Genomic DNA, 22,934 nt, shown 5'->3' on the forward strand with positions numbered 1-22,934 from the left:
GCAGAGGATGGAGCTGGATCACTGCCCCCCCCCCCACCAAAGCCTCTGGAAATCCTCTCAATTAAGGAGCCGCTTTCTCCTGCGCTTACAGGCGAGAGAGTGGAGGATAATGACCGAGCACGACTCGCCAAAAGCCCGCTGAAAAAGCCCCTGCTAGTTAAAGGAATAATATTAGCAGCCTTGAAATGCCCACCCCCCATCCCCTTTCAACGGCGCAACGGGAATTATTTTACCGAGGAATCTTTTTCGTCGCCGTTTGGAGAGGAGGAAAGGAAACCATAATAAGGTAATAGTGGCTGTAGGTGGGCCGCCGCCTGCAGCTTTTATTGTGGTGTAGACTGAAATTGATTAAATAAAGTTTTATTGCTCGTCACTGTCATGGATCCATGGTCCCCATGTGACGTCATCTGACCCAAATTAAAGTTTTTAAACTGAAACATTCATTTAACCAGACTCCCAACTAATTGTTGGGTTTAAAACAGTGAGAATGTAATAACTGTACACATCTGTAATAACTGTACACATCTGTAATAACTGTACACATCTGTAATAACTGTACACATCTGTAATAACTGTACACATCTGTAATAACAACACATCTGGGCTCCATTCGTGATCTGTTCTTGGATCAGCAGCAATGTTCCTTTGAACTGGTGAGGCTCCTAATCCCCCCCCCCCCCACGGTAACTTCTTACATCATCGATCGAATTCCCAGCGTTAGCGCAGTAGCTCGAACGTGCATTAGCGGTGAGGGACGGCTTTAATGAACACCGTCCTGCTTCGTCTTTCTGTTGAAGCGAGAACGATGCCCAACTCATGGGCTAATGGACCCTGGGGAAGGAGCCGCCACGAAGCCCCAGAGAAAAGCACTCGGGAAGAAAGCGAATCTCGTTTTTATTGAGTCTTATGGACTCCATTTGCTTCTGCCGTTGCAGGGAAACACATCAGCTGGACGGGCAGCTTAGGGACGGTGCAGGGTCAAAGGTCAGGACCAAGCCGAGCCACTGGGGAGACGTTCCACCTCAGATGGAGATCCACTCAAAGTGTCAACACAACGTTCCTCCAGAGATCGAACCCCCCATCCCACAAACTGGTTTTATACAGCTGAAGGGGCTGGAAAACATTTTAAAAGCCCAAAATGACAGCTGGGAAAATGAAGAGCGGGAAATAAAGTGGTTCTGCCGACCTGAGGAACAGGCGACGGTTTTGTGAAAGGCTGATTATGAAAATGCAGCTCGGCCTCGAGTGGAGTCTTTAGAAAAGACCCGAGTTATGACAAAAACACTGAAAGCATTTGAGGAAACGGGAACAAATACATGAAATCCTCAAAGCAAGAAGAAAACAAGCAAAACTACCTGTTTGACCTTCTCAAGGTTTGAACATGAACACAAAAAAGCTCCAAATTCTCTCAGCGCGACCTTCAGAGTCTTCCGGAAATAGCGGAGTTCTCGGGCGCCTCTGCGACGCGGAGCGACGGGACGCCCTCCAGGCTGGTGCTTCCAGCGATGAAAGAGGAAGAAGCGAGCGGACACGTTATGCAAATCCGGGCGACGCACGCGTCCGTACGGGAGACGACTCCGCTGGCAATGGAAAGGCTGCTGCGACAGACGTCAATCACACGCACAAGAAAGCCGGAGCGCCTCGGGAATAAGAAAAGCGAGACCACAATAACGAGGCAGACACCCGCGTTGTTGTTTTAAATACGTACATTTAAAAGTTTATTGGAGTCAGTAGTGAACCGGAAACAGTCGGTAGTATTGAAGTCCAAGATTACAGCAATCTAGCACAAGGTCGGGACGATGATAATGGGATGGTCGTTAGTCGCGTGTGCACTCGTTAAGTTTCACCGATAAAAATCCACCGTCAGTTGTTGCATTTCAGCTCCGTAAAGTCCGTAAACGCCTAAAAGCCCTTTTATCCACTTTGTGTCTAATGCCGCCGACACGTTAATACAAAAGATGTCACGATCAAACTACATACAAAAAAAAAAGAAGAAAAACCTGAAATAAAATAACATCCTATATACAATCCTCTGTACATAGTGGGGAGAGGGATTCATCTTTAAAGAAGGAAAGCTGTTGGTCCTGTTAAGTCCCAAAGAGGCAGCGGGAGGGAATTCACTTCCTACTCACGTCCAGGAAGGGTGAGATATTCCTGTCGTCACCCTGCGACCCGGTGTGAGGAAGTGCCGATAGCATGTCTAATACCAGGTGGGGGAGATGGTGGGGCGGTCGCTGTTAGTTTGGTCCCAATCGGCTCACTGTACAATTCCTGAATCGATGGATGCTTGTTTCCTGGTGGTCTTGGGAGGAGGAGGGGGAGGCGTTTTGCTGGGCAGCGGAGGCGGCATGTGCTGTGGGTGGAATGAAACAACACACATCTTCAAACGGGTCGCTTTGGATTAGCTTCCGCAACAATCCGGTCTTTTAACGGGACGGCGAGCAGACGGCGCCGATTTAAACCTGAGCGTTCCGACGTCATCACCACGTTTAGACACGACAAAACGGTGATTTGGGAATGACTGAGGAATAACTTTGTTCCCGAGTTGCTCTGAAACCTGTCGAACCCACCAGGACGTCACTAAGCACCGTTCACAGCTCCCTCGGAGCGTCTGCTCCCACTACGCTAGTCGCCCGGCGGCGGGGGCTTTGTTTTCCTATCTGCCTGCTCACCGTGACGGCGGATAAACCGGATTAGTTAACAGTGCAGGGAAACACGGGTGGCTCGCGTGGACGCACGAGATGAGCCGCCGATTACCAGCAGGAGAGATCCCGATGACGTGAGGCGCAAAGTAATCGTCCCATCAATCATCCCTGGGCCCTGGTCAGGCTGTGGGGGGGCACAAAGTGAATACAAATAACAGCAGGGCGGCTCTAATTACAGACCGCCACGCCTACGCTCTCCCGCCACCCGCATTCGCTAACGCAGTGAAATCAAGTGCGATCGGCCCGCGAGGAGGAGGGGGTTGACCCGAATGTCAAGAGTGTGCATCAGATCCTGGATTCATTAGAAGTGCCACGCGCCGTTCGGGAGCTCCTCGCCCCTAATTACAACACCTACCCTTTGATGCGGCAGAGGGGGCGGAGGTGTCGAGGGACTCGTCAAGTCTTGATTATCTAGCAGGTTGCCGTAGTCGGCCGTGCTTCCTTTCACGGGCAGCGGGGGGGGGATTTCACCCTTGTCAGAGCAGCCCGTCCCGTTCAGCTCCAGATCTGCAAGACGTAAAAAAAAGTAAAGTAAAAAAATGATTAAGGAGGAGAATGATTAAGGAGGAATCAAGAAATACTTTTCGTGGGTTCCGGCTTGAGCCCATTATTCCAATTATTTCCTCCAGTCAAAAAAAAGGTAGGAAGGTGTAATAAATGTGTCAATAATCAGTAATTGCACGGCGGCGGCAGGACAAAGACGTGTCTGGGGGTGTCGGCAGCCGGGATTCGCATGGCCATGCGGATGAATGGGAGAGCTTACTTGAGGCCGTGTGCAGGCTGAAGGAGAGTTTGCTCCTGGGCGTGATGGGTGGGGGCCCTGGCGAGGAGGAGGAGGGAGGAGGGGGTCCGGGGGACACGGACAGGCGGCGCTCTCCACCAAGCTGGTTCAGAACTTGACTCCTGGGCCTCTGAGGACGCAGCGGGCTGATCTGATTGGACAGAAGTGGAGACCGTCAGGGGACAGAACCACCGGGGAGCTCCACAAACCCCCCCAGTTGCACAACAATCTAATAAAACCCGGCTCAAAACAATATTTGAGGTGGGGCAAACGAGTCAAATCCACACTGATTCAGAAGGAAATGGGAAAAAGAGCCATTCACCACACAGTCCTTTATGAATTTGTCTGTTTCTCCCCCCTAAACGAGAAATCATTTGGAGAAAATGTTGGGCTGCAACATCTTATTTGTGGTTGCAGATGACTTTTCATGCCAGGCTGCGCTCTGCCGGCTTTATTACGCCTGAAATGTGAAGATGAGACAAAAAAAAAAGGGTCCCTTGGGGCCCTTTCACACAGCAGAATGACTCTACATTAACAAAGTATTTTGTAATTGGCCAATCTGAAACAGTCGGCCACAGGGGAGACAGAGGAAATAACAACACTCTTGGTTCAGAGCTGGACCCCCCCACCCCGAAGATTAAAAAAGCAGAGCACGAGAGATCATTTTTGTAGCTGCTCCAGTTAGCCAGCTAAAATCGTGACGTCTACGAGGTCTTAACTGTTAGAACGTAACAACCCCCCAGGTGGTCTACCCTTGACCCCTGAGGCAGTAGGTTCCTATCACAAGCTAGACGGCTCCACAGCTCCCAGGGGCTGCTTTTGGATCCCGCTGCTACACTTATCTAATTGCCTCGACCTGGGGAGCATTCCCAGTGGGCACGTGGGATCCAGGGATGCTCGTGTTGCTGTGACGGGCACGGTTGTGGTAAAGAGGGACGCCATCCCAGCAGAGGACATGTAATGACAACGTGGTGGGAGTGGCAAGAATAACAGCTGCAGGATGTAAACCAAAGGAGAGAGGCGACTAAGGATCCCCCCCCCCCCCGGAGAATCAGGGCGACACTACAAAACCAGAGTAAAAAAAGGAAAAAGTCTGAAGGTGATGGAGGAAAAGGGAATAAAAACAGGTTAGAGGTCGTGTGATTTGCTAACAACACGATTCAAATGGTCTTATAAAACACCAACAAATCCCACAATGCACTGCAACCACTAAAACCTCTGGTCACTTAAAAAAAGATGTTCAAATGAAACAAATACTGTAAATTAAAGCAGACGTGAGCCTAATCAAACCCTCAAAATATTAAACTGTAAAGATTAAGCGACTCAGTCTTGACGACCTTCACTGGCTTTGGGAAACCAGCAGGGAATAAAAGAAAGAAGCAGAAAAAGAAATCCATCCTGGGATTCAGAAACGGGAGGGGGGCAGAACAGGTAGAGGAATGTGGCCATAGTGACCCTGCAGTCGATTTCCCAGTACCGTCTCTGACAGGATGACGGCCTCGGCCGGCTGCAGAGGGATCTCCGCGGTCTTCAGCTCTTTGTCGAAGATCTCCTGGTGCTTGCTGTTCCTCTTCTCCTTCTTCTTCTCCTTGCGCTCCCTGTCGGGTTCGTCCCGGTCCAGCTTGTCCTGTGACTTGGTGTGCAGCTTCTTTGGCAGGAGAGGCTCCAGGGCAAAGCTAAAAGGACAGACAGTGTGATGCTGGTGCAGACAGATACGTGCCTCCCCGTTCCACCATTATCAAGCTTTCATCGGCTTCCGGTGCAGGACTGAAGGATCTCTCTGTCCTTCCTACTAATGAAGCGAGTTGGTCTATAATTAGAGACGTGCTTTATTTTAATGAACTTAAAAGTTACTCTTTAAACATGTCAGGCCTAAGATGACTGGAGAGCATGCGTGCTGTTTGATGGGCTGAAGAAATCTGGAGTGTTACCCGTCTGAGCCCGGCCTGGAGGGGGAATTGTCGGAGGAAACGGAGGTGACTGAAGCCACGGACAGGGGCCTCTGGGAGGAAGGCATGGTGAAGGAGCGCACCATGGAGGGGGGACGCGGCCCTCGCCGTTCGTCCGCTGGCGGCTAGCAGAGAGAGAGAGGGAAGAAAAAGGGAGGACGTTCAGCTGTTTGGGACGTTTGATTCCGCTTGTCTTCCTGTGGCCAGAGTGGGAAAAGCGACGCCGCTCACATTTTCTAACTGTATTTAAGGACATTTGTGCGGCCATCGCTGCCAGGTGAGGAAAAAATGGCCTTCAATGCAAGTAGTTGATTGGGGGGGAGGCTAAAACATAGAGAAAATGGACTGTCTTTCACCCTTGGGTGAGGCAGGGGCGGCATCATAGTATATATCTATCCAGCCCAGATATTTATTATCAATATTAAGGAACACAAATAGCCCCAGAAGAAATGGAAACCCCTTTATTGATCTTTTAACAAAAGTGACAGATTCCTTATTATAGAGTCAAAGTAAATATGTGCTTGTATTCTTATTACAGAATAATCATGGGGAAAGACATCTCATCATCACAAATTCAAACAATTCCAAAGGCCTTTCCAAAGCTTTAACGTCAGCCTTGAAAAAAGCTCTAAGCACCATAAATGCGGTCATATTTCATCCTCGAGGGGATCGGCAGGGATCCACGAACAGATTTCAGAGTGTGAAACCAGTGAAAATGTAGTTTTAACCGAGCACCGAACACCAAAGCCTGAAAATAAGGGATCCAGAACGAAGAATATACGACCATGAAGTCAGCCAGCGCTGCCTCAAAGATAAAAGCTCAGAAAATGCACCGGTGGACAGAACAGACTCATTTTGTGGCATGAACATAAAGCTGGAATCTCCAACCATCTGTCTTCTGTCAAATTTTGATGAAGTTCTCAAAGTAACTGATTCCAATAATAAACCAAAAGAATGAACAGAAACCGGCGAGATCTACATTCTGTCCTTGAGGGGGCGCTAAACCGGCGTGGATGAAGGTCAATGACCTGATACCTCAGTAATCCGCAGTCAAAGAGCAACGCTCGTTTATTTGCCGTTAAATGAACCTGCGGGGGGGGGGGGGGGGGGGGGGGGGACTGTGGCCATGGCAGCTCTAACTACTTCCTCAGTTAAAGAGACCTCTGAAGTCAAGAGGTCGTCACACATTTGATGGGATAACCTTGTTATCACTGTGGAAAGTGATGGCTTTTCTTTCATGGAAAAGGTCGCCGCCCTCTCCCTTTAAAAGAGCAAGGACGCCGTCACCTCGGGCAAGATTGGGGGGAAAAAAGCTTTGCCAAGCAACAATTATGTTGGAGGGAGACAGGCGGAGGTCCTAATCAGCATCTTTCTCAACGTGAGCTGACTTCAGCGAAAAGCCAGCGCGTGACATCATCTACATGTGCTCTTTTGCTTATTGCTTCCTTTTTCGGATCCGTACTGTCTTCATTTCATCCACCAGCGTCGTGTTTTCATGCTTTCGCCTCACGTACAAATATTCCGGAATAAACTCGATTCGACTCGAGGCTTCGATTGTTTTCCTGAGTGAATTTGGAGATGCGACTGTAAAGAGAGGTGGATTTCAGGATTCCGTCGCCTTGATTGATTCACTTTTCTCGCTTAACATTCAATGGGATCGAATTAAAGAACATGTCTTTAATGTAAAAAGGCATCATCAAATAAAGGCTGACAGGATGCACAAGAGGACGACGAAACCCTACAACACAGCTTCATAAAAGGAAGACACCAAGAGATAAATACGCACTTTCTTTTGTTAAAAAAGGCCCAGATTTGAAAAGCACCTTGAAAAGAGCGGATGAAAAAGAAGAAGCTCTTACCAAAGACTTTGCTCCGTATTGTTTCTCCACCTTCTCTCGCAGCTGCTTGAAGCAGGCTTCCAGGCGGTCGTGGAAAGGCCTCAGTGCTTCTGTGACCTTATCTCCGTGGATGCGGACCCCTTCGGCAAGGTGCGGAATCTGGGAGGGGGGCAGGTGGCACAAAACGCAAGTGTGGGCAACATTCATTCAAAATCCCCCGGAGGGGGGTAACGTGAAGCTTTTTGTTGATCAAAGGTGTAAACACCTTGAAGGTCACATTTAATGACCACGCTGGGCGACTATACATCATTCGTGGCGTGTCAGGGTACACTGAGCAAATATCACAGCAACCTGATGCAGGTGGACCAGAGGACTCTGTTGCTATGATACTTCCTACTCCTCCGCTTCCCGCCAATGATTCCGAAGCGCCAGACTGCAGGTATATGAAACAACGGTGCGAAAGCGAAGGCAGGACGCACAATCCGTAGGCACGCCGAGCCAATGCGAGTGTATTTATGCTGGATTCATGCCGCGGCAACGATAAACACACAAACAAACAGCCTTTTCAGTTGAGTGGAGCGCCGAACACACCAAAGTCAACACAGGTAGAGGAACGCGGCGAGAGCGAGGGAGGAAAAGAGCTGAAAAGTGGTAATTAGGAACCCCCTGACAACCTTGCTGACTACATCTGGCGAGGGAAGACATCGCTACGCCAGCCCCCTCCTCCTCTTTTCTCCTCTTTGACCCACGCGAAGTTTGGCACGACTGCCAAACTTCGCGCAACAAACCAGCAAAGACGGAATTGGAAAAAAGGAGACTCGTTACCGGCGAACGAGGGGGAAAATACGAATCAAATACAGTCATGCAAACTTTAAAGGGCCTGACGGAGATTTCACTGGCTGAATATTAGATATGAGGTTGTGCCCCATAAAAAACAGAAGCTCGGAGAAGGAAGATGAAGGGGGGGGGTAGCTGCAAGGATTTCCCCTGATATTGAGAACCTACATCATCACGGCTGGGAATTCTGGGAGGAGAGACGAGGGCATGAGTGAGGGGGGGTTGTGGGTGAAGGAAAGAGAGGCAGACAGGAGGAGAGGGTGTGGTGGAAGAGACGGAGGGGGGCAGGATGTGCCGGGAGACGGCAGAGACAGAAAAGGGGAGGGGGGGGGGGGGGGGTGGCGAGAGCGAAAGCTGAGGCAAGATTCACGTCTCCCAGGATACCCGCATCTTTTTATAGACCTCGGGATGATTGAGTGCGAATGAGTGGCGGCATGGCAACGGAAGTCTGCTGGGTGGCTGCGCGTAGATGAGCTCATTGTAGCCGCGGCTGCGGGTTCAAGGTTGCTCACATGCACGATTTTAGATGCTTGATTAAAAGTGTCGCCTTAAAAACACACGTTAGCTTCCTCCTCTCAGGAACGAGACGGCGGCTTTAGGATTTGGAAAAGGCCCAGATGCGATGCTGCGTATAGAATGAAACACAGGAGTACCTGAATGGGTAAAAAAGAAGACGGAATGGCCCCCGTGAACTCAGAATATAAAAAAGACCTTGATGAATATACAGGCAATTACATGGCAACTGTAGAGAAAAAAAGCTGCAGTTGAATAACAAAAACTCCCACTAAACCTCTAAAAACCTGACAACTTGACGGTAAAAAGCCGATGTGCTGTAAAAGAAAACCAAGTTTGACAAGTAGCTGAGAAACTTAAGGCTTAACTTTAAGAGTTATTCCTTTTGGGGCTGCTGGGGGTCAGATGTAAAATACTACATCATTAAACTTTGCCCCCAGGGCATCATAAATACACCAGATGCCCGAATCGTCCTCTGCAACACGGATCCCATCTACTCACCTCTTTAATCCCTACCATCCATATTACCTAGAGGGTGCAAACCTGGGACCAGCCCAGACAAAAATCCTCCATCCCATCATTATGAATTAAGAATAAGCAGCACTCTTTGGGCATGCACGTAAACATCGATAACAATAACGCTGCCAAATTCAATTTCAACTGCTGATTGAAAGAAGCACAAAACTGCTCTGTGATGTGGAGTTTTGGGTGTCTCGCCTCGTGCACAGTGAGCAACCACGTGCACGCTGGGGCCCGATAAAGCCGCATAGCCTTTAATGTGCCTTGTGGTCAGACGAAGAGTCAACCAGAAATTAGATGAAGACAATTCAATAGGTTCGGGTCATATTCCATGCTAGAATTCCACTTTAACATCTTTGTGTCTGCTAAGGAGCTCCAGTTTATCCAAGAGCTTATTTTCAGGTTCTTCATTTGCTCATGCCTTTTCGCGTTTACTCATTTCAAACCACTTAGTGTGTTCGCTGGTGCGGCCTCGCCTTTATTTGCCTCATTTAGACGGATTCGAGTAAACAAGCACAAAAGGCGACAAATATAGAAAACCCAACAATATCAAATACTTCATTAGCGTGACGAGGAAGGCACTTCCGACCCGACACAGGTAGCGCGGAGATGCAACCGCCTTGTCTATCCGGAGGGTGGAAAAGCACTAATTAGCAGCAGCAGGCTGTGGGCGAAGCGTCGATAACACAAACGATGTGCAGCACTGATTCAGTCCAGCTGAAACAACGGAGGCAACGCGGAGCTCTACAGAAGAAGCAGTTGGCACAGGCACAACTGGTGGAGAGAGGAGAACGCAGAATGACTAAAGCGTTGCAGGTAGACTCCAGCCGCACGCTCTCCCCGGTTCCAATGCATCTGGGATTTCTCTTCTTTCCAGGACTAACGGCGGAGCCCCACGTTTATTTTTAGGCTGTCCGCTGCTTTTTCGGCTCCAACTTCTACTTCAGTCGCTCTTCGTTCCCCCACGTTCGTGTCTCCATAAAAAAAAAGTGTGGGAGAACTAGAGAAACAACTAATATGGAAAACAGTGATAAAAACGGTGCCAGAAGCACCGCGAGTGACATCAAGCTCCAAGCTGATGAGACGTGAACGCGGCTTCTTGCGTGATGCATCGCGCCTTATAAATACCAAAGGTTCCATAAACACAAAAGAGGAACGAACTCTGGATTCGGCACCGCTCCGCCAGCGACGTGGGGGGAACAAAGTTGACCTATTTTACAGCAACAAAGACGGGAGCAACTACTGCAAATTCAATTAAATTTCCAATGCAACTAGTGATAAAAATGACGAGGAGAAACTTCCTGCATCTCCGCTCAATTCCTGGGTGAAATAAGAGGCAGGAAACTATAACTTTACAAGTATTAAAGTGACCTGGAGTTCAGAGCCGAAGAGTTCCAAGAAAAAGAAAAGCGCAGCTTTTTTTAATCCCGATAGGAAGGATGTTTGTTATTTGTTATTCATATAGAAATCAAAGATAGCCTGCAGGTTATAAATGAAAGATGAGCTACGAAGTTTTGCATGTGTTGTGATTTATTCCCACATTGTGTGTGAGTGTGCATTTTTCTCTGCTGCGTGTTCACTTCCTTCGGGCCCGGTGAGGGTGCAGAGCTCGCAAAACCGCCACTGCTGATCTCTTTACGCAGCGGAGCGTCCTCCCAAACTTCAGAATGTTGGCTTCAGCACTCTCGCTGTGGTTTTTTTTTTTTTATGATTTCACATTTTCAGACAAAACCTTTCAAGAGTGACATTATTTTGCAGCGGCGGAGCTGAAAGCGGAGCCATGTAGCAGAGAACAGGCGTCATTTTCTGTTAACGGCTGCTTGCTCTGAAACTGTTTCCTGAACTTGTTGCCACTCCATTAGAGAACACGCTGCCCATTCACAAACACCAGCCAAAGATGGAAATTTCACATAGAAATACCGCGACGCTGGGAGACCCCTGAGCTAACGACCGCTACACTCTTCCATATTAGCAGAGAAAAGCTAATTCATGCACATTAAAGGCTGCATCAGCGCTGAAACGGTGGAACCGCTGTGGATTAAGAATAATCACCTGTCTTAGCAGCAGAGGTAAGAGAGGTGTTGAGCGCATGGACGCCTGGCGTCAGCCTGCGTGGAGTCTCCCTCTATTCTTTTGAGGGGAGCGGCGGGTATTTTGTGCACTGTTGTGATAATCGGAAATGTGACGAGCAGGATGACACATCTGGGCTGTATGGAGTTTGATATTTAGTTGTTGTTTGGGTTGTGTTTAGGGCGTATAAATATAGTTACACACCCGCGCAGCCCAGGAGCTGCTGTTTAAACACAAACCGACAGCTAGTGGATCACTTCAGGGTTAGTGTTTCCTATGAACTATTTCTCCAGTTCTCCCAGTTTAGGGCCTACTGGGTTATACATTGATCACCAATCCTACCTGGTCAGAATGTAAACTCAGAATGTAAACTTTGCCAATATTTATTGTGGATTTTGCATAGCTGTGCTTCTGTTCCCTCTTCCCTGACATGTAACTGGCACCCATTCCTGCCCTCTGATTGGTTGGAAGACTGTGTCTGGGTTTGGGGAGCCGGGTAGGTGGTGACCGGAGTTTTTCCACGTCCCCTCTTAAGCTATCTATCTGTGGGGAAAATCGTTGCACAGAATTGCTGATACAACCTATAGAACTTTTACAGGAAGGTCAAATGTCATTGTCCTACTTCTAATAGTGGAGGCTTCAAGACATTTCTGACAATGCTCTTAAAAACTGGGCATTACAGTAATGTTTTAGTGTTAATATTAGAGTTGCTCCGGCAAAATCCAACTAACTACAGCATTATGTTTGATTTGAAATATGTTTTGGGACCTTAAGTAGTAAACCAACTTGGAAATTATGTTCAGCGACTGGAAAATTTTCCCATTTCTTTGATTTATCATGAGGAAAATTAATAAGGAGCACTGTTGTAAAAAAATGTAATTGTGCAGTTAGAATGTTCCCCGCTTGTGAAAAACACTATTTAATACCTCCTGAGATGCACACGATGATGAAAGAACACACATAAATACGCTCAAAGCAAAGGTGATCTCTCTGCAGGGAAAGAGGGGGTTCATTTTAAAAAAACACCTGATTTTCAGCATGTTTAACTAGATATTTTAAATCTAAAAAGAAAAATAATGAAAGGACCAGTATAATCAGCTGAACACAACACTTATGTTGTGTTTAGTTTTGTACAGAAAAGGCCAAAACAGACAAGAAAATGCTCTCAGACACTGTTGGAGTTCTAGGTTTTGTTCAGTGCATTGAGACGAATAGCCTCCCAATGGAATCAAAAGGATGAAATATGCTGTCGAATGTATTTCTGCATGCAGGCGTTCCCTCTCTCACCTGCCACGCGATCAGGTCCTTGAGCTTCTCGATTTTCTCGAGGTCCTCTGGATGTTCTTGCATGTATTTATCATTGAAGAAGGCCTGGAAGGAGACGGAAGGTTACGTATGTTGGGAGGAAACAGCAGGGCGATTGCAAGCCGATGCAAGAAGTCTGGCTGGTGGCGAAGAATGCAGTTAGGATTTGATTAAATGTGGTCCTCGAGGAAGAGAATTTACACCGATCCGCCCTCTGACCCATGCTGCACCATGAATCTAACCCACGGTGTGACATATGCTGCCCGATTAAAAGGCTTTGACATTGTTTTTGACTACAACTGGGGGATTTAGTGGATAATTAGCATAGCGCAAAGACCACCGTACAGACATAAAACACAGGTCCCTTTTCACGTCGGCTACCTTTTCATAGTTGGTGAAGCCTCCCATGACAGCTGGGTCCACAATCCCGTTCAACAACATGGAGAGTGGGTTTATGGGAAGGTTGGGGTCGTTGAGGTGCCGCTGCACCATGCTGCTGATCTTCTCATTGGTCAACTGCATCGTCTCCACGGCGTTCTCCAGCGGGCTGATCTCCTCCTGTGCGACCCACAGAATGAAGTCGTCACCAGGCGGTACTCATTTACCTGTTTCAGTAGTCACTGTCCACACATACATCACTATCGACTCCCTAATGTCAGCAATCAAGCGCTGGCATTTTGTGTCCAGTGACTGGGAATGGGTCAGAAGAAGACTTGAGAAATCTTAACTACACACATAAATCATGCGGGACGGAGAAGCGGTGAAGTCCTTTCTGCTGCTGCCCATACATAAACCTGGAGCTGTCAAATCAAGACGGATTGCGCATTACTGTAGGGGAATTTCGATTCCCGTGTCAACAAAATATTATTACCAATCGAGAGAACAGAGAGAACACTTGAAAATGATGCCATTAATTCCACCCCTGTGTGAAAGCAAATGCTGCCTCCCCGTGTAGGCAGCTGTATTACTTTGGAGCCCTTCCAGCGTGCCAGTATGAGTTTAGAGGAAACCTGAGTTGATTGTAGAGTAAATATCTGATTTAGATCCTGGCCAAAAAAAGAGGGATGGTGTGCCAGAGAGACAAATCTGCAATCTGTGCGTGGACGTGTGAGGCCAGCTTGGTAAAAAGCATTGTCAGATGGATGGTTTAGCGTGGTGAATCTCAGCCCAGTCATTAAGCTTTAAATAGAGGGGCTGGCCTCGGGGACCTGGCCCCACTCTGGCTCGACTGCAGGGCAAGATGCTGCTGTCAGCCCGGCTCCAGCCCTGCCTGAAGGAGGAGGCCGCTGCTTTGAATTAGCGCAACCACAAAGAGAAACGCTGCACTGGGATTAGTTGTGAAATGTCCGTGTTGAGGATGGAGCCTCCAGAAGGACCATTGTGGTGATGGAAACGCCAGGCCTCGGGCTGAGCTTCTTCACTGGGCTGCTATTTTTTGAAGCTCTAACTGCAAAATACACGCTGCACCAAAACACCGGGGCCTCACGAGGTGATGGATAAGAGAAGGCGTGCCACAAAGCTTCCCTCCGTATAGCAGAGTAACCAACCTACAGCGGCATATGAGGAGTAATTGATTGCAGAGCGCTTACCCAGGCTAATTACGCTAAGTAGAGCATTTGTTTGGGGAAAAGTTAAGCAAATTAAAGGGATGAGACAGGTGCTGTTAGCATTTTCTGCTTCACTTTAATTATTTTTGGGTTTTCTTTTGTAGACGCGCTCTCCGCAGGCCATGTTTCGACTGATAACGTAAATTAGTCCACATCTATTTGCAAAAGACAAGATCCAAGACTGACCTGGGGACACCAGGAGAGCATTTTAATTAGTCAACAAAGGTAATGCAGTTTGTGCTTGGTGTCACAGATTCACTCCATCCAAATGCTGCAGTGACACTGAAGTCCATGTGTGACACTCAGACAATCCTCTTAATTGAAAAGGGTAAAGTGCATGTACCGGTAATTCTATTGCAGTCCAGCTCTCAGCTGAGTTGTGTTTGTGCTGTGTAACTATTTTTGGTGCTACTTGGCTTGAAAGAGTGTTGGTGAAATCAATGCAAGCCCCGGGGCAGAGAGAGAGAGGGAGAGGGAGAGAGAGAGAGAAAACGTGCCCTGCCGTTGGTCTGGGCAGCGTCACGCTGGTGTCCACGAGCCTGTCTATACAGCTTAAGTGGACAAATCATATCGATTGCCTGTGAGCGAGGCTGCAGCTCCTCCGCTCATTAGGAGGCCCTTCATACGCACCGTAGACACCGACTTGACTTCAAACCAGCGCAGGATTCCGGGGAGTTTGTATGCCGTCGTGTACGTGGTCCTCTCAATCCACATATTCTGTAGAGAATGATGACACAGACACAGACTCAGAGGACATATGGTGAAACAGCTGTTGTTGCCCCCCCCCCCTCAAAATTACAATGTCAAGCTTCAGCGTAAGTGCTGCATCGTTAAGCGTTGATCAACTAAATGGATGTTGGAATACGGAATTAGGAAGTTCCTGTAAGATTCTTTCAATGTTTGTTCTTCTAGGTGCATATTTAACTATTTACAAACCAAGCAATTTATAGTATTTAGATGCACAAGTGTTAACTCTTAAAACAAGGACACTTCAGGAAAATTGATCCACAATTGGATGCCGTAAAAAGGATGTGGTAAATAGAAGATCTGGCTCTTAATTTGAAATATCTGGTAGATATATAAACATATAATCAAGCATTCTGAAATGAATTAAAACCAAGCACAGTCAGTTTAAACAAGCACAGATGGTTTAAATAACAGAAACGACTTCAGCTTTATCATTTGCAGGGCGATATTCAGCATTTGGCCCTTCTCCTTCTCCTGCCTGTTGCATTTCATCCTTCACAGAATTCATTCAAGGTGTGCTGTGGTTGAAATGTATCACTGCTAGTTTAATGCAGATATCAAAGTTAGCGAGCCACTTCAGCCCTCACCGCAAACTCGTTGTCAGGATCCTTCTCTCCCTTCCTCACAGGTTTGGAATACTGGAATTTATGGACTTCATTGACTGTGTAGAAGCTGAGAAGAAGAAAATAACAACTCTGAAAATCAGTAAATGAAAACAGTTATGGGAAATCAAAGCTTGATTGCTCTGCTTCAGCTCAAAAACAAGACGGGCCCCACCAGGATAGACCTGCTGGGAAATTTACTGTTTAGCATGTAGCATCTGACTCACTGACGCTCATCTACACGGACGATAAATTCATTACGCTGTGGCCATTCGTCTCTGGTGGCCCCTGAAAGCGAGTCAACTGGATCAGGAATGTGGAGAGTGAGACACTTCAGCAACTAAACTCGACCACAGCAAGTGAATGGACAGTTTTTAGTCCATTTAGATATCCATCGACTCAGATTACCCATCTATTTGCTTCAAACAGAATACTCTAGCAGCATTCCAAAAACCATGCGGTTCTGAAAGGACTCATCACCTTTTATTTTGCCAAAGAACTATTGATAAACTATGAAAGAGATCGGCAGCACTAAAAATACACACCTCTATTAGGTTAACAGTGGCAGATGGAAATCAGAAAGTGTTAATTGGTTTTTTCATTAACAGAGCAAACAAAAGTGTCTCTATGCTCAGATTACCTGAGTTTCCAGCAAATTATACCAGCTCCATTAACTTTACATGATGAGACACATCCATCACACATAAAAAACAGCGTTTGAAGTTTCCATCTATTAAACTGACAAATAAAGCGGCTTCAAAACAGATTTATTCTACATCTGATCATTTCACCCGATCTTATCTGCTCTGTCGGCAGCATGTGAGTTCTGTGGTTAAAAGCTCCCCTTGTTTTGCTCTTTTTATCTTAGTTGTAAATTGGGAGGGGGGGTAAATCAAACGCTCCAGTGGGAAAAGAGAGGACAGACTTTGAAACACGGCTCTTTGACTATTTACAGAGTTACAAATTCCTTTCAGGTGGATTCTGGATCACGAGATAAAGGACGCAGTTGGTGATAAGCTCAGTGTTGGTGCGTAAAGCTTTTCAGAGTTAATATCTTCTTTTAATTCGGACCACTGATGCGATGGGGGCACACCATTGATTCGCACCGTTGAGTGACGCACAAGGTCATGACTGGTGTACAGGGTCCAGTGGATACGGGACCATTATTTGTGCTCCTGGCCTCGCAAGGAGAAACGTTAAAGGGAGTTCATGCCTGGCCGCTGAGAATAAATGGCCTAAAATGTAGGCTGTGTCTCAGTCTAGAATCACAATGAAATGGGTGCACGTGGAGCGGCGAGGCGCCGGCTCACATGCTTACCTCACTATCTGTTCGGAGACGTGCTTGTTTTGGAACTTGGCAGGCAGGTCGAGGATGGGCTTCACTGTAAAACACTGGATGTCTGTGCGCAGAAAGGTCAAGGAAAAGGGAATTTACAAATATATAAAATTGCACGACAATTTAACTGCATTGTAATATGCCCAGTAAGTAGCCTTTACAAGCCAAAGACCACTAAAACAAACCAGTGAAACAAAAGGAATAACAAATAAAGAGAATTAATGATTCTTGATGAGGATACACTGTCCGGGTGAGCACTTGGTGTCCTCGCTGGGCGGCGTGGACGTCTTCATCTTCTCTGCGTTGGGGAACTGTGTGAGGAGACGCGCTTCAAAATCCTCCCAGCGCTCGTACTCCTTCCCGCGGTAGATGAACATTTTGTTCTGCGAGACAATAAAGGTGACAGCGGACGCTTACGCTGGGGCAAACACATTCGCTCGGGTGCTAATTGGCTCACATAATGTGAACATAAGGTACAACGGTCCTCTTTTATGGCAGCGGCAGCGTTAACAGTGTGATTGCATAGAACATTTCACAGGAAGATTAGAGACGGCAGCTAAAATTCATTCAATCGTGCCTGTGAGGGCAGACACGGGGGCAAAGACAAAACCGTGACATTACCAGAAAGTTAAACAGGTGAGGGGGCTTTGATTTGTAAATTTCCCTCGCCCGCTACAGGGTGTCGTTTAACATACATTATCATAATCTTCATGTTAAATACCTTAAAATAAAGGTGACGGAAAGTTCAGCAGGCTTGAAGAGGACAGCTCTTTGATCTGGATTTAATTTCTCTTTTATCGCAAAACTACAAATAGCATTTGTTTAAAAATCCCCACTGCCGCTCATTAGCTTGAGATGGATCCAATGGCTTTAGGTAAGGGTCTTGCCTGGGGAGGACAGCTTGGTAGACCTTAGATTTACTACTGTCCATCATCTCAAACACAAGGAGCACGGAGGCTCACGTCTTACAATTCCCACATTAATTAGGAAAACTGCAAATACGCAAGGTGCTGGAGGGGGGCATCTCAAAATATGCTTTGAAAGACAAGCTGACAAAAGCATTTGATTTTTAAAGTCATCCCTGTACCAAAAAAGGTGAAAAAGGCACTAAATCTGCTTAATGGCATATGTGGAAATGTCAAAATGGTGGACTTTCCATCCTTTCCATAAATGATTGAGACCTGACTGAGGGCATATCCTCATTATCACTCACAATGAATCATGTGCCCATTAACACAAGTATTCCGAAGGCTTTCATCATTCTGGCCACGTAACCTGTAAACTTCACGTCACTCGCTCTCATTTTCACCAGTCGCTGGCCATTTCTGACAAAGAACATCACCACCATTAAGATCATAATTCAGTCTAAAAATGGGCTTTGCCTTCTGGGCTGGAGGGTGAAAAAAGGGAATCTAACACAGCCAAATGTTGGGAAGGTTCAGAAATTCTAATGAGATATACACAGTCAAATCAGGAAGATATAGGGCAGGTTCAGACCCTCTTTGACCGATACAGAGAATGTTGTTCACTTCAAAAACAAATAATTCCCATCAGCACAGAAAGCACGAGGCCTTATCTCCCCGCGTGTGCTCAGAGGTCTGGATGAAGTTCATTCTGGATGATAGAGCATGACAGCTCATATCCCAGTGCCTCTGAGTGAAATGTGGCATGTTGGGAGATGTATTTCCAGCCAGCTGCTGCACATCCTCAATTGTTCTTTAAGCTGGGCGCTCACAAGAAACTCAATACAGGGTTTAAGTGAAGTTTAGGGGTGATGGGATGAGCAGAGAGGGGAGGGGGGGGGGCTGCACGTGAAGTCAGACGAACAGCTGCAGAAACGTGTCTTTGAATGGAAATGATCATAATAGAAGCTGGAGGTCGCAGGTCAAAACTTTTTGGGATGCTGGTGTAATGATGCAGCTCTTGGGTGCTGATGGCTGGATTTTCAGTTCCAGACGGGCTCTGCAGAACCCTCCAGAATTAGCAAGAGTGCATCGGGGTCTGCTGCCTGACCACATTAACAGCTAATAAATGATAAGCAGTTGAATTAAGTAATCTTGCACAAAATCAATGCTTAAGGGGCTGAAAACGTCTTCATCAGGGTATTGATTATCTCACATAATTGACTTTTCCGTAGGACACAGTGGCAGCACAACACAAACTGCAATCAGGAGCATAAAAAGCTGCACAAACTGTACGATTTCTGTAGAAATGAAAGACGAACAAACACATCTGACATTTTCTGTGCTGTAAATATGGTTCTGAGATGGTTTCGGGGGCCTCGGGAGCCGAAGAAGATACCATGTCTGGGGAAAATTACAGCTTGATTCACTCTTTCAAAAGATCAAACAATGAACGCTCAAATTAAGTGGAGATTTTATTGATCGACCTGCCGTTCTCTCTGGCTATTTCAAGTCCGGTCAAAAGGTCAGGCACAAAGAAAAAAGGACTCAAACGTGTCCCTTCGGGCTGTTTAAACTGCCTGTTAGATAAGACCTGCCTGTAACCTCACCCGCCCTGCCAGATGAAAGGGGCATGGAAGGGCACATGGAGATCAGAAACTGGCAAAAGACTTGTGAAAACATTAGCAGAAAGCGAAGGACAAGATGAGATGGGAGGGGAGATGGGGCCAACACGTCGAGCACTTGTGATTAAAAAAAGGAAAATTAAAAAAGGAAACCATCACCTTCACATGACAGCTGCGAGAAGGGATATATTTAAAACCAACAAATCACAGTCAGCACTGTCCATTTTCTTCACGCCGAATCCCTTCAGGTTAATTATCTTTCTAAATAAACAGGCCCCAGCAGAGATGTCAAAGCCCTATTAAACCTACATTGGAGTTGTAATATAAAACTGCCACAGGAGAACAAATATTGATCGGTTCATGTTTAATTTGATTGCCTGAGCTTATCTTAATAGATGATTCCAGTTTGGAAAAGGATGGTCCGGCTCAGCAGTTGGCCTTTTTGGTCTGTATTAACTGGAATCAGCTGTTTTAATTCCCGATGACTCCCACCCAAGACTGATCTGGGTGTTTGGTCTTTAGTTGACTTCTTTACTGTTTGTGGAGTCTGGAACATGAATATCCTCTATAATGGCCTCTCGATAACTATATAATCACAGACATATAGAGCAGGGACACCTCATACGAGGACAAAGACATAAAAATGAGTCAAATAAGAGCAGAGCTGCACAAACTGCTGTTAAGTATTACCTCCATCTATATCCACAAGCCTGAACTAGAAAGTCTGAATAGGTGTTCTGACATTCTCATAAAAACCTCCTCTTTTTTTGGTGAAGGAGAGAGAGAAAGGCTCAGAAATACAGACAGAGGTCTTCTTTGAATCACATCTCCAGCATCAATCCTGTAAAATATTCCGGATGTAAAGCCCGCACGCAGGGAAAAAAAAGGGTTATGATTCACTGTCTGCTCCCAGAGAATGTGAGAGAAAACACAGACCAGGTGGGATGTTGAACTAGCGAGCGCTGCCAAAATAAGCCAAACCCACATGGGAATGAGGCGTGCAAAGCCCATTGAAGCCATAACTGAAAGTAAAGTCTCTAGTAAACATATTGATCATCCGTTTTGACACGTGCATTACCCACGCTGCTGTACTGTGGAGGACGTACACACGAGCCAGTACTCACGCGCAGGAAAGAGGGGAACCCACACCCGTAGTAGCCGACGGCGAAGTAGTCTGGTTTGGGCCGGATGACCTTCACGATGTTCTCATAGAACTGGGCTTGTTTCCGCTGTGAGGAGAAAATCACGCATTCATTTGGAGCTCCGGGGGTCATTTAACCAGTCGGTGAAACAGGGGGTGTAAAGTACTCACCAAAGATGCACTGAGCTGCTCAAAATCAAACATTTCATTCTCGTACTGTTCAGCCACTTCTTTGCCCAAAATGATGGCCTCCTCCCACATCTATGAAGACGGAGACAGCAGCGTCATCAGCGTGTGTGTGATTTGTCTGATAGGTGATGATGACACACAACTGCTCTCTCCGCACAGATTGAAAAAATGAAAACACCCCCTCGTGTTTAGCATCACACCCTCCCTGCTGTTGACACTTGAACCCACTTCAACCACAGAGAGATGCCAGACACTTGAAATGCTGGAAGGCTCCTGAGTGCCTTCCCTGAACAAGACTGGAGCGAACTGGTTTGAGGTGGAGCGAGGCTTCTCCTCAGATCAGCCTGCCGTCAGTCAGAGCGGCGTCTGTCTGTCCCCGGTAGATGCTCGCCGCTGTGCTTTTGCAACACTTCCGGATTGCACCGCTGTGCCGTGCTCGCGTGTTTAGCTTAAGATCTCCCAGTTTGGCCCAGAACTTGCTGAGCGACGGCTGGCAACAGAACCAAGAGTGTCGGTTGGAAGCAAACACTGATGACACATGCGAGTCTTGGGATGGCGTCTCAGAGAAACTGCGGATTCAGTCCTGGAGACAAATTCCTGGCTTAGCTTTTGGGCCGAAAATGATTTTGCACGTCTGGAATCAAATCTTCAGAATTTAGAAGTGTTCCGCTGCAGCTATTTGAGGCCCGCAGGAGCCTGGATTCATAGAGGCTGAACTCACAAAGGGATTATTTTCGAGAGATCAAAATGACAGAGAGACGAGGAAAAAAAAAATATTTGGGGACAACACAATGAATGCCACGCTAGCGCCTGTGTGGTGTGCACCTTTCCTCAAAAGAGCATCAGCTGAATAAAGAGGATTTGGGGTTCTGTTTTTTTTACTGTCCCCGTTCTATAGAAATGGAATTTAGTCCAGTTAGCTACAAAACCTGACAAAAGTGTATTTAACAACAATGACAGAGTCGAACAACAGAGTGTCCTGAATTTAGAACGATCATGGCTGAATCCCCGTGGCTTCTGCTGCCAGAATGGGTTTCACTCACCTTGCCCTTGTCAAAGTAATTGATAATCTGTTGGTAAAGCTGGTCCTTGAGCTGTCTTTGTGTTGCAGCGTGGTAGTCGTCTCTCTGGGTCAGGTGGGCTGCACACGGGTCATCCGACCACTACAGAGACAAATCAGCACTGGGGTTAACAGTGCGCAATCCAGCCCAGAGAAAAAGCTGAGGAGGTTACAAGAAATCTATCCCTGCCTTATAACATGCAAATGTGTGGAAGATCGATCCTATTTACATCAGAACTTTAACTGGCCAAAGTGAAAAAGCATGGCACAGGCGGTCAATATACATCAGAGCAAAGAGCTCCTAGCAAAATGCTGCTATCAACAGTCTTTACTGCTTCCAATAGACCCCTTCAGTATGTACAAACATTCCAAGCCTCGTGAGAATGAGCGCAGCTTGGGGTCAGAAAACATGACAGCTGGTAATAGAGGAGCATGTTTGCCCACAGTCCTCCAGCGAATAATCCTGGATATGAACCTTCACTGTTGAGTAAACAGTACCTGAATAAATTAGTACTGGCTGGCGCTGACAGTCTGCCTGACCAGGATTCCTTCGAAGTTTGGACAGGTGACATTGGTAAGTGGTCATCAACCAAAGCCGTACACACTAGACAGTCTACGCGCATACAAGGCGCATGATGCATATAACTATGTCCTGCCTGGACACCTTCAAAAGATCCTCTACAAGGACATAGGGAAGGCTTTTGGTTCTGAATTTCCTTTAAAAAAAAAAAAACTGGAACAAATGACTGTTTCTGCCTGTCTGTTCGGACAGTTTTGCTAGAATACAGATCTCTCGACTAACAGAAAGCGCTGTCAGGGTTGCTAAGATACATGAGTGTGGTGGCAAAAAAGAAACACAAAGGGCAGAAAAATGTGAGGAACCAATCTGAGTTTCCTAAACTCGAGTAGCACGCGCATAGTTCTGTGACACTGCGCTCACAGGGGTCTATTCAGAGGATGAAGAGGTCGGGGTATCGGGTCTTTAACAACTGGGCCGAAGCATTTGCATGTTAAATGAATGAGATGCTCTCAGGGACCCCACATCAGCCCTTCTATGTGACCTTAATTGCAGACACTGCTGAGGACCCATCAGCCTTTAATTACTTTACTGTAGCAGGTTCTTTACAGAAGGACTGATTATTGGTACAGCAGCCATTTTTAATTGTGCAGCTGCAGGTGGATCAATAGTTAGCAATACACCGCTTGTT

At 46.8% G+C, this 22,934-nt stretch overlaps 1 protein-coding gene across 3 annotated transcripts in view; it reads right to left on the minus strand.

Moving 5' to 3' along the window:
* Positions 1-1,688: 1,688 nt before the first annotated feature.
* Positions 1,689-22,934, minus strand: part of dock1 (dedicator of cytokinesis 1) — a 121,584-nt gene continuing 100,338 nt past the window's right edge. For 2 of the 3 annotated variants that reach the window (XM_003961213.3, XM_029833130.1), the window contains exons 38-52: positions 21,710-21,829; positions 20,649-20,738; positions 20,461-20,565; positions 17,051-17,192; positions 16,792-16,873; positions 15,459-15,543; positions 14,755-14,841; positions 12,899-13,075; positions 12,500-12,583; positions 7,295-7,432; positions 5,418-5,560; positions 4,964-5,162; positions 3,469-3,637; positions 3,061-3,212; positions 1,689-2,353 (exon numbers count right to left, since the gene is read on the minus strand). In XM_003961213.3, the coding sequence (XP_003961262.2) occupies positions 2,258-2,353; positions 3,061-3,212; positions 3,469-3,637; positions 4,964-5,162; positions 5,418-5,560; positions 7,295-7,432; positions 12,500-12,583; positions 12,899-13,075; positions 14,755-14,841; positions 15,459-15,543; positions 16,792-16,873; positions 17,051-17,192; positions 20,461-20,565; positions 20,649-20,738; positions 21,710-21,829 (1,869 nt within the window). In that variant the 3' untranslated portion in view covers positions 1,689-2,257. The remainder of the gene's footprint in view (positions 2,354-3,060; positions 3,213-3,468; positions 3,638-4,963; positions 5,163-5,417; positions 5,561-7,294; positions 7,433-12,499; positions 12,584-12,898; positions 13,076-14,754; positions 14,842-15,458; positions 15,544-16,791; positions 16,874-17,050; positions 17,193-20,460; positions 20,566-20,648; positions 20,739-21,709; positions 21,830-22,934) is intronic. The other variant, XM_029833140.1, reaches the window with a different exon arrangement.

This window comes from Takifugu rubripes, chromosome 1 (assembly GCF_901000725.2).
Source record: "Takifugu rubripes chromosome 1, fTakRub1.2, whole genome shotgun sequence".
Classification (NCBI taxonomy): domain Eukaryota; kingdom Metazoa; phylum Chordata; class Actinopteri; order Tetraodontiformes; family Tetraodontidae; genus Takifugu; species Takifugu rubripes.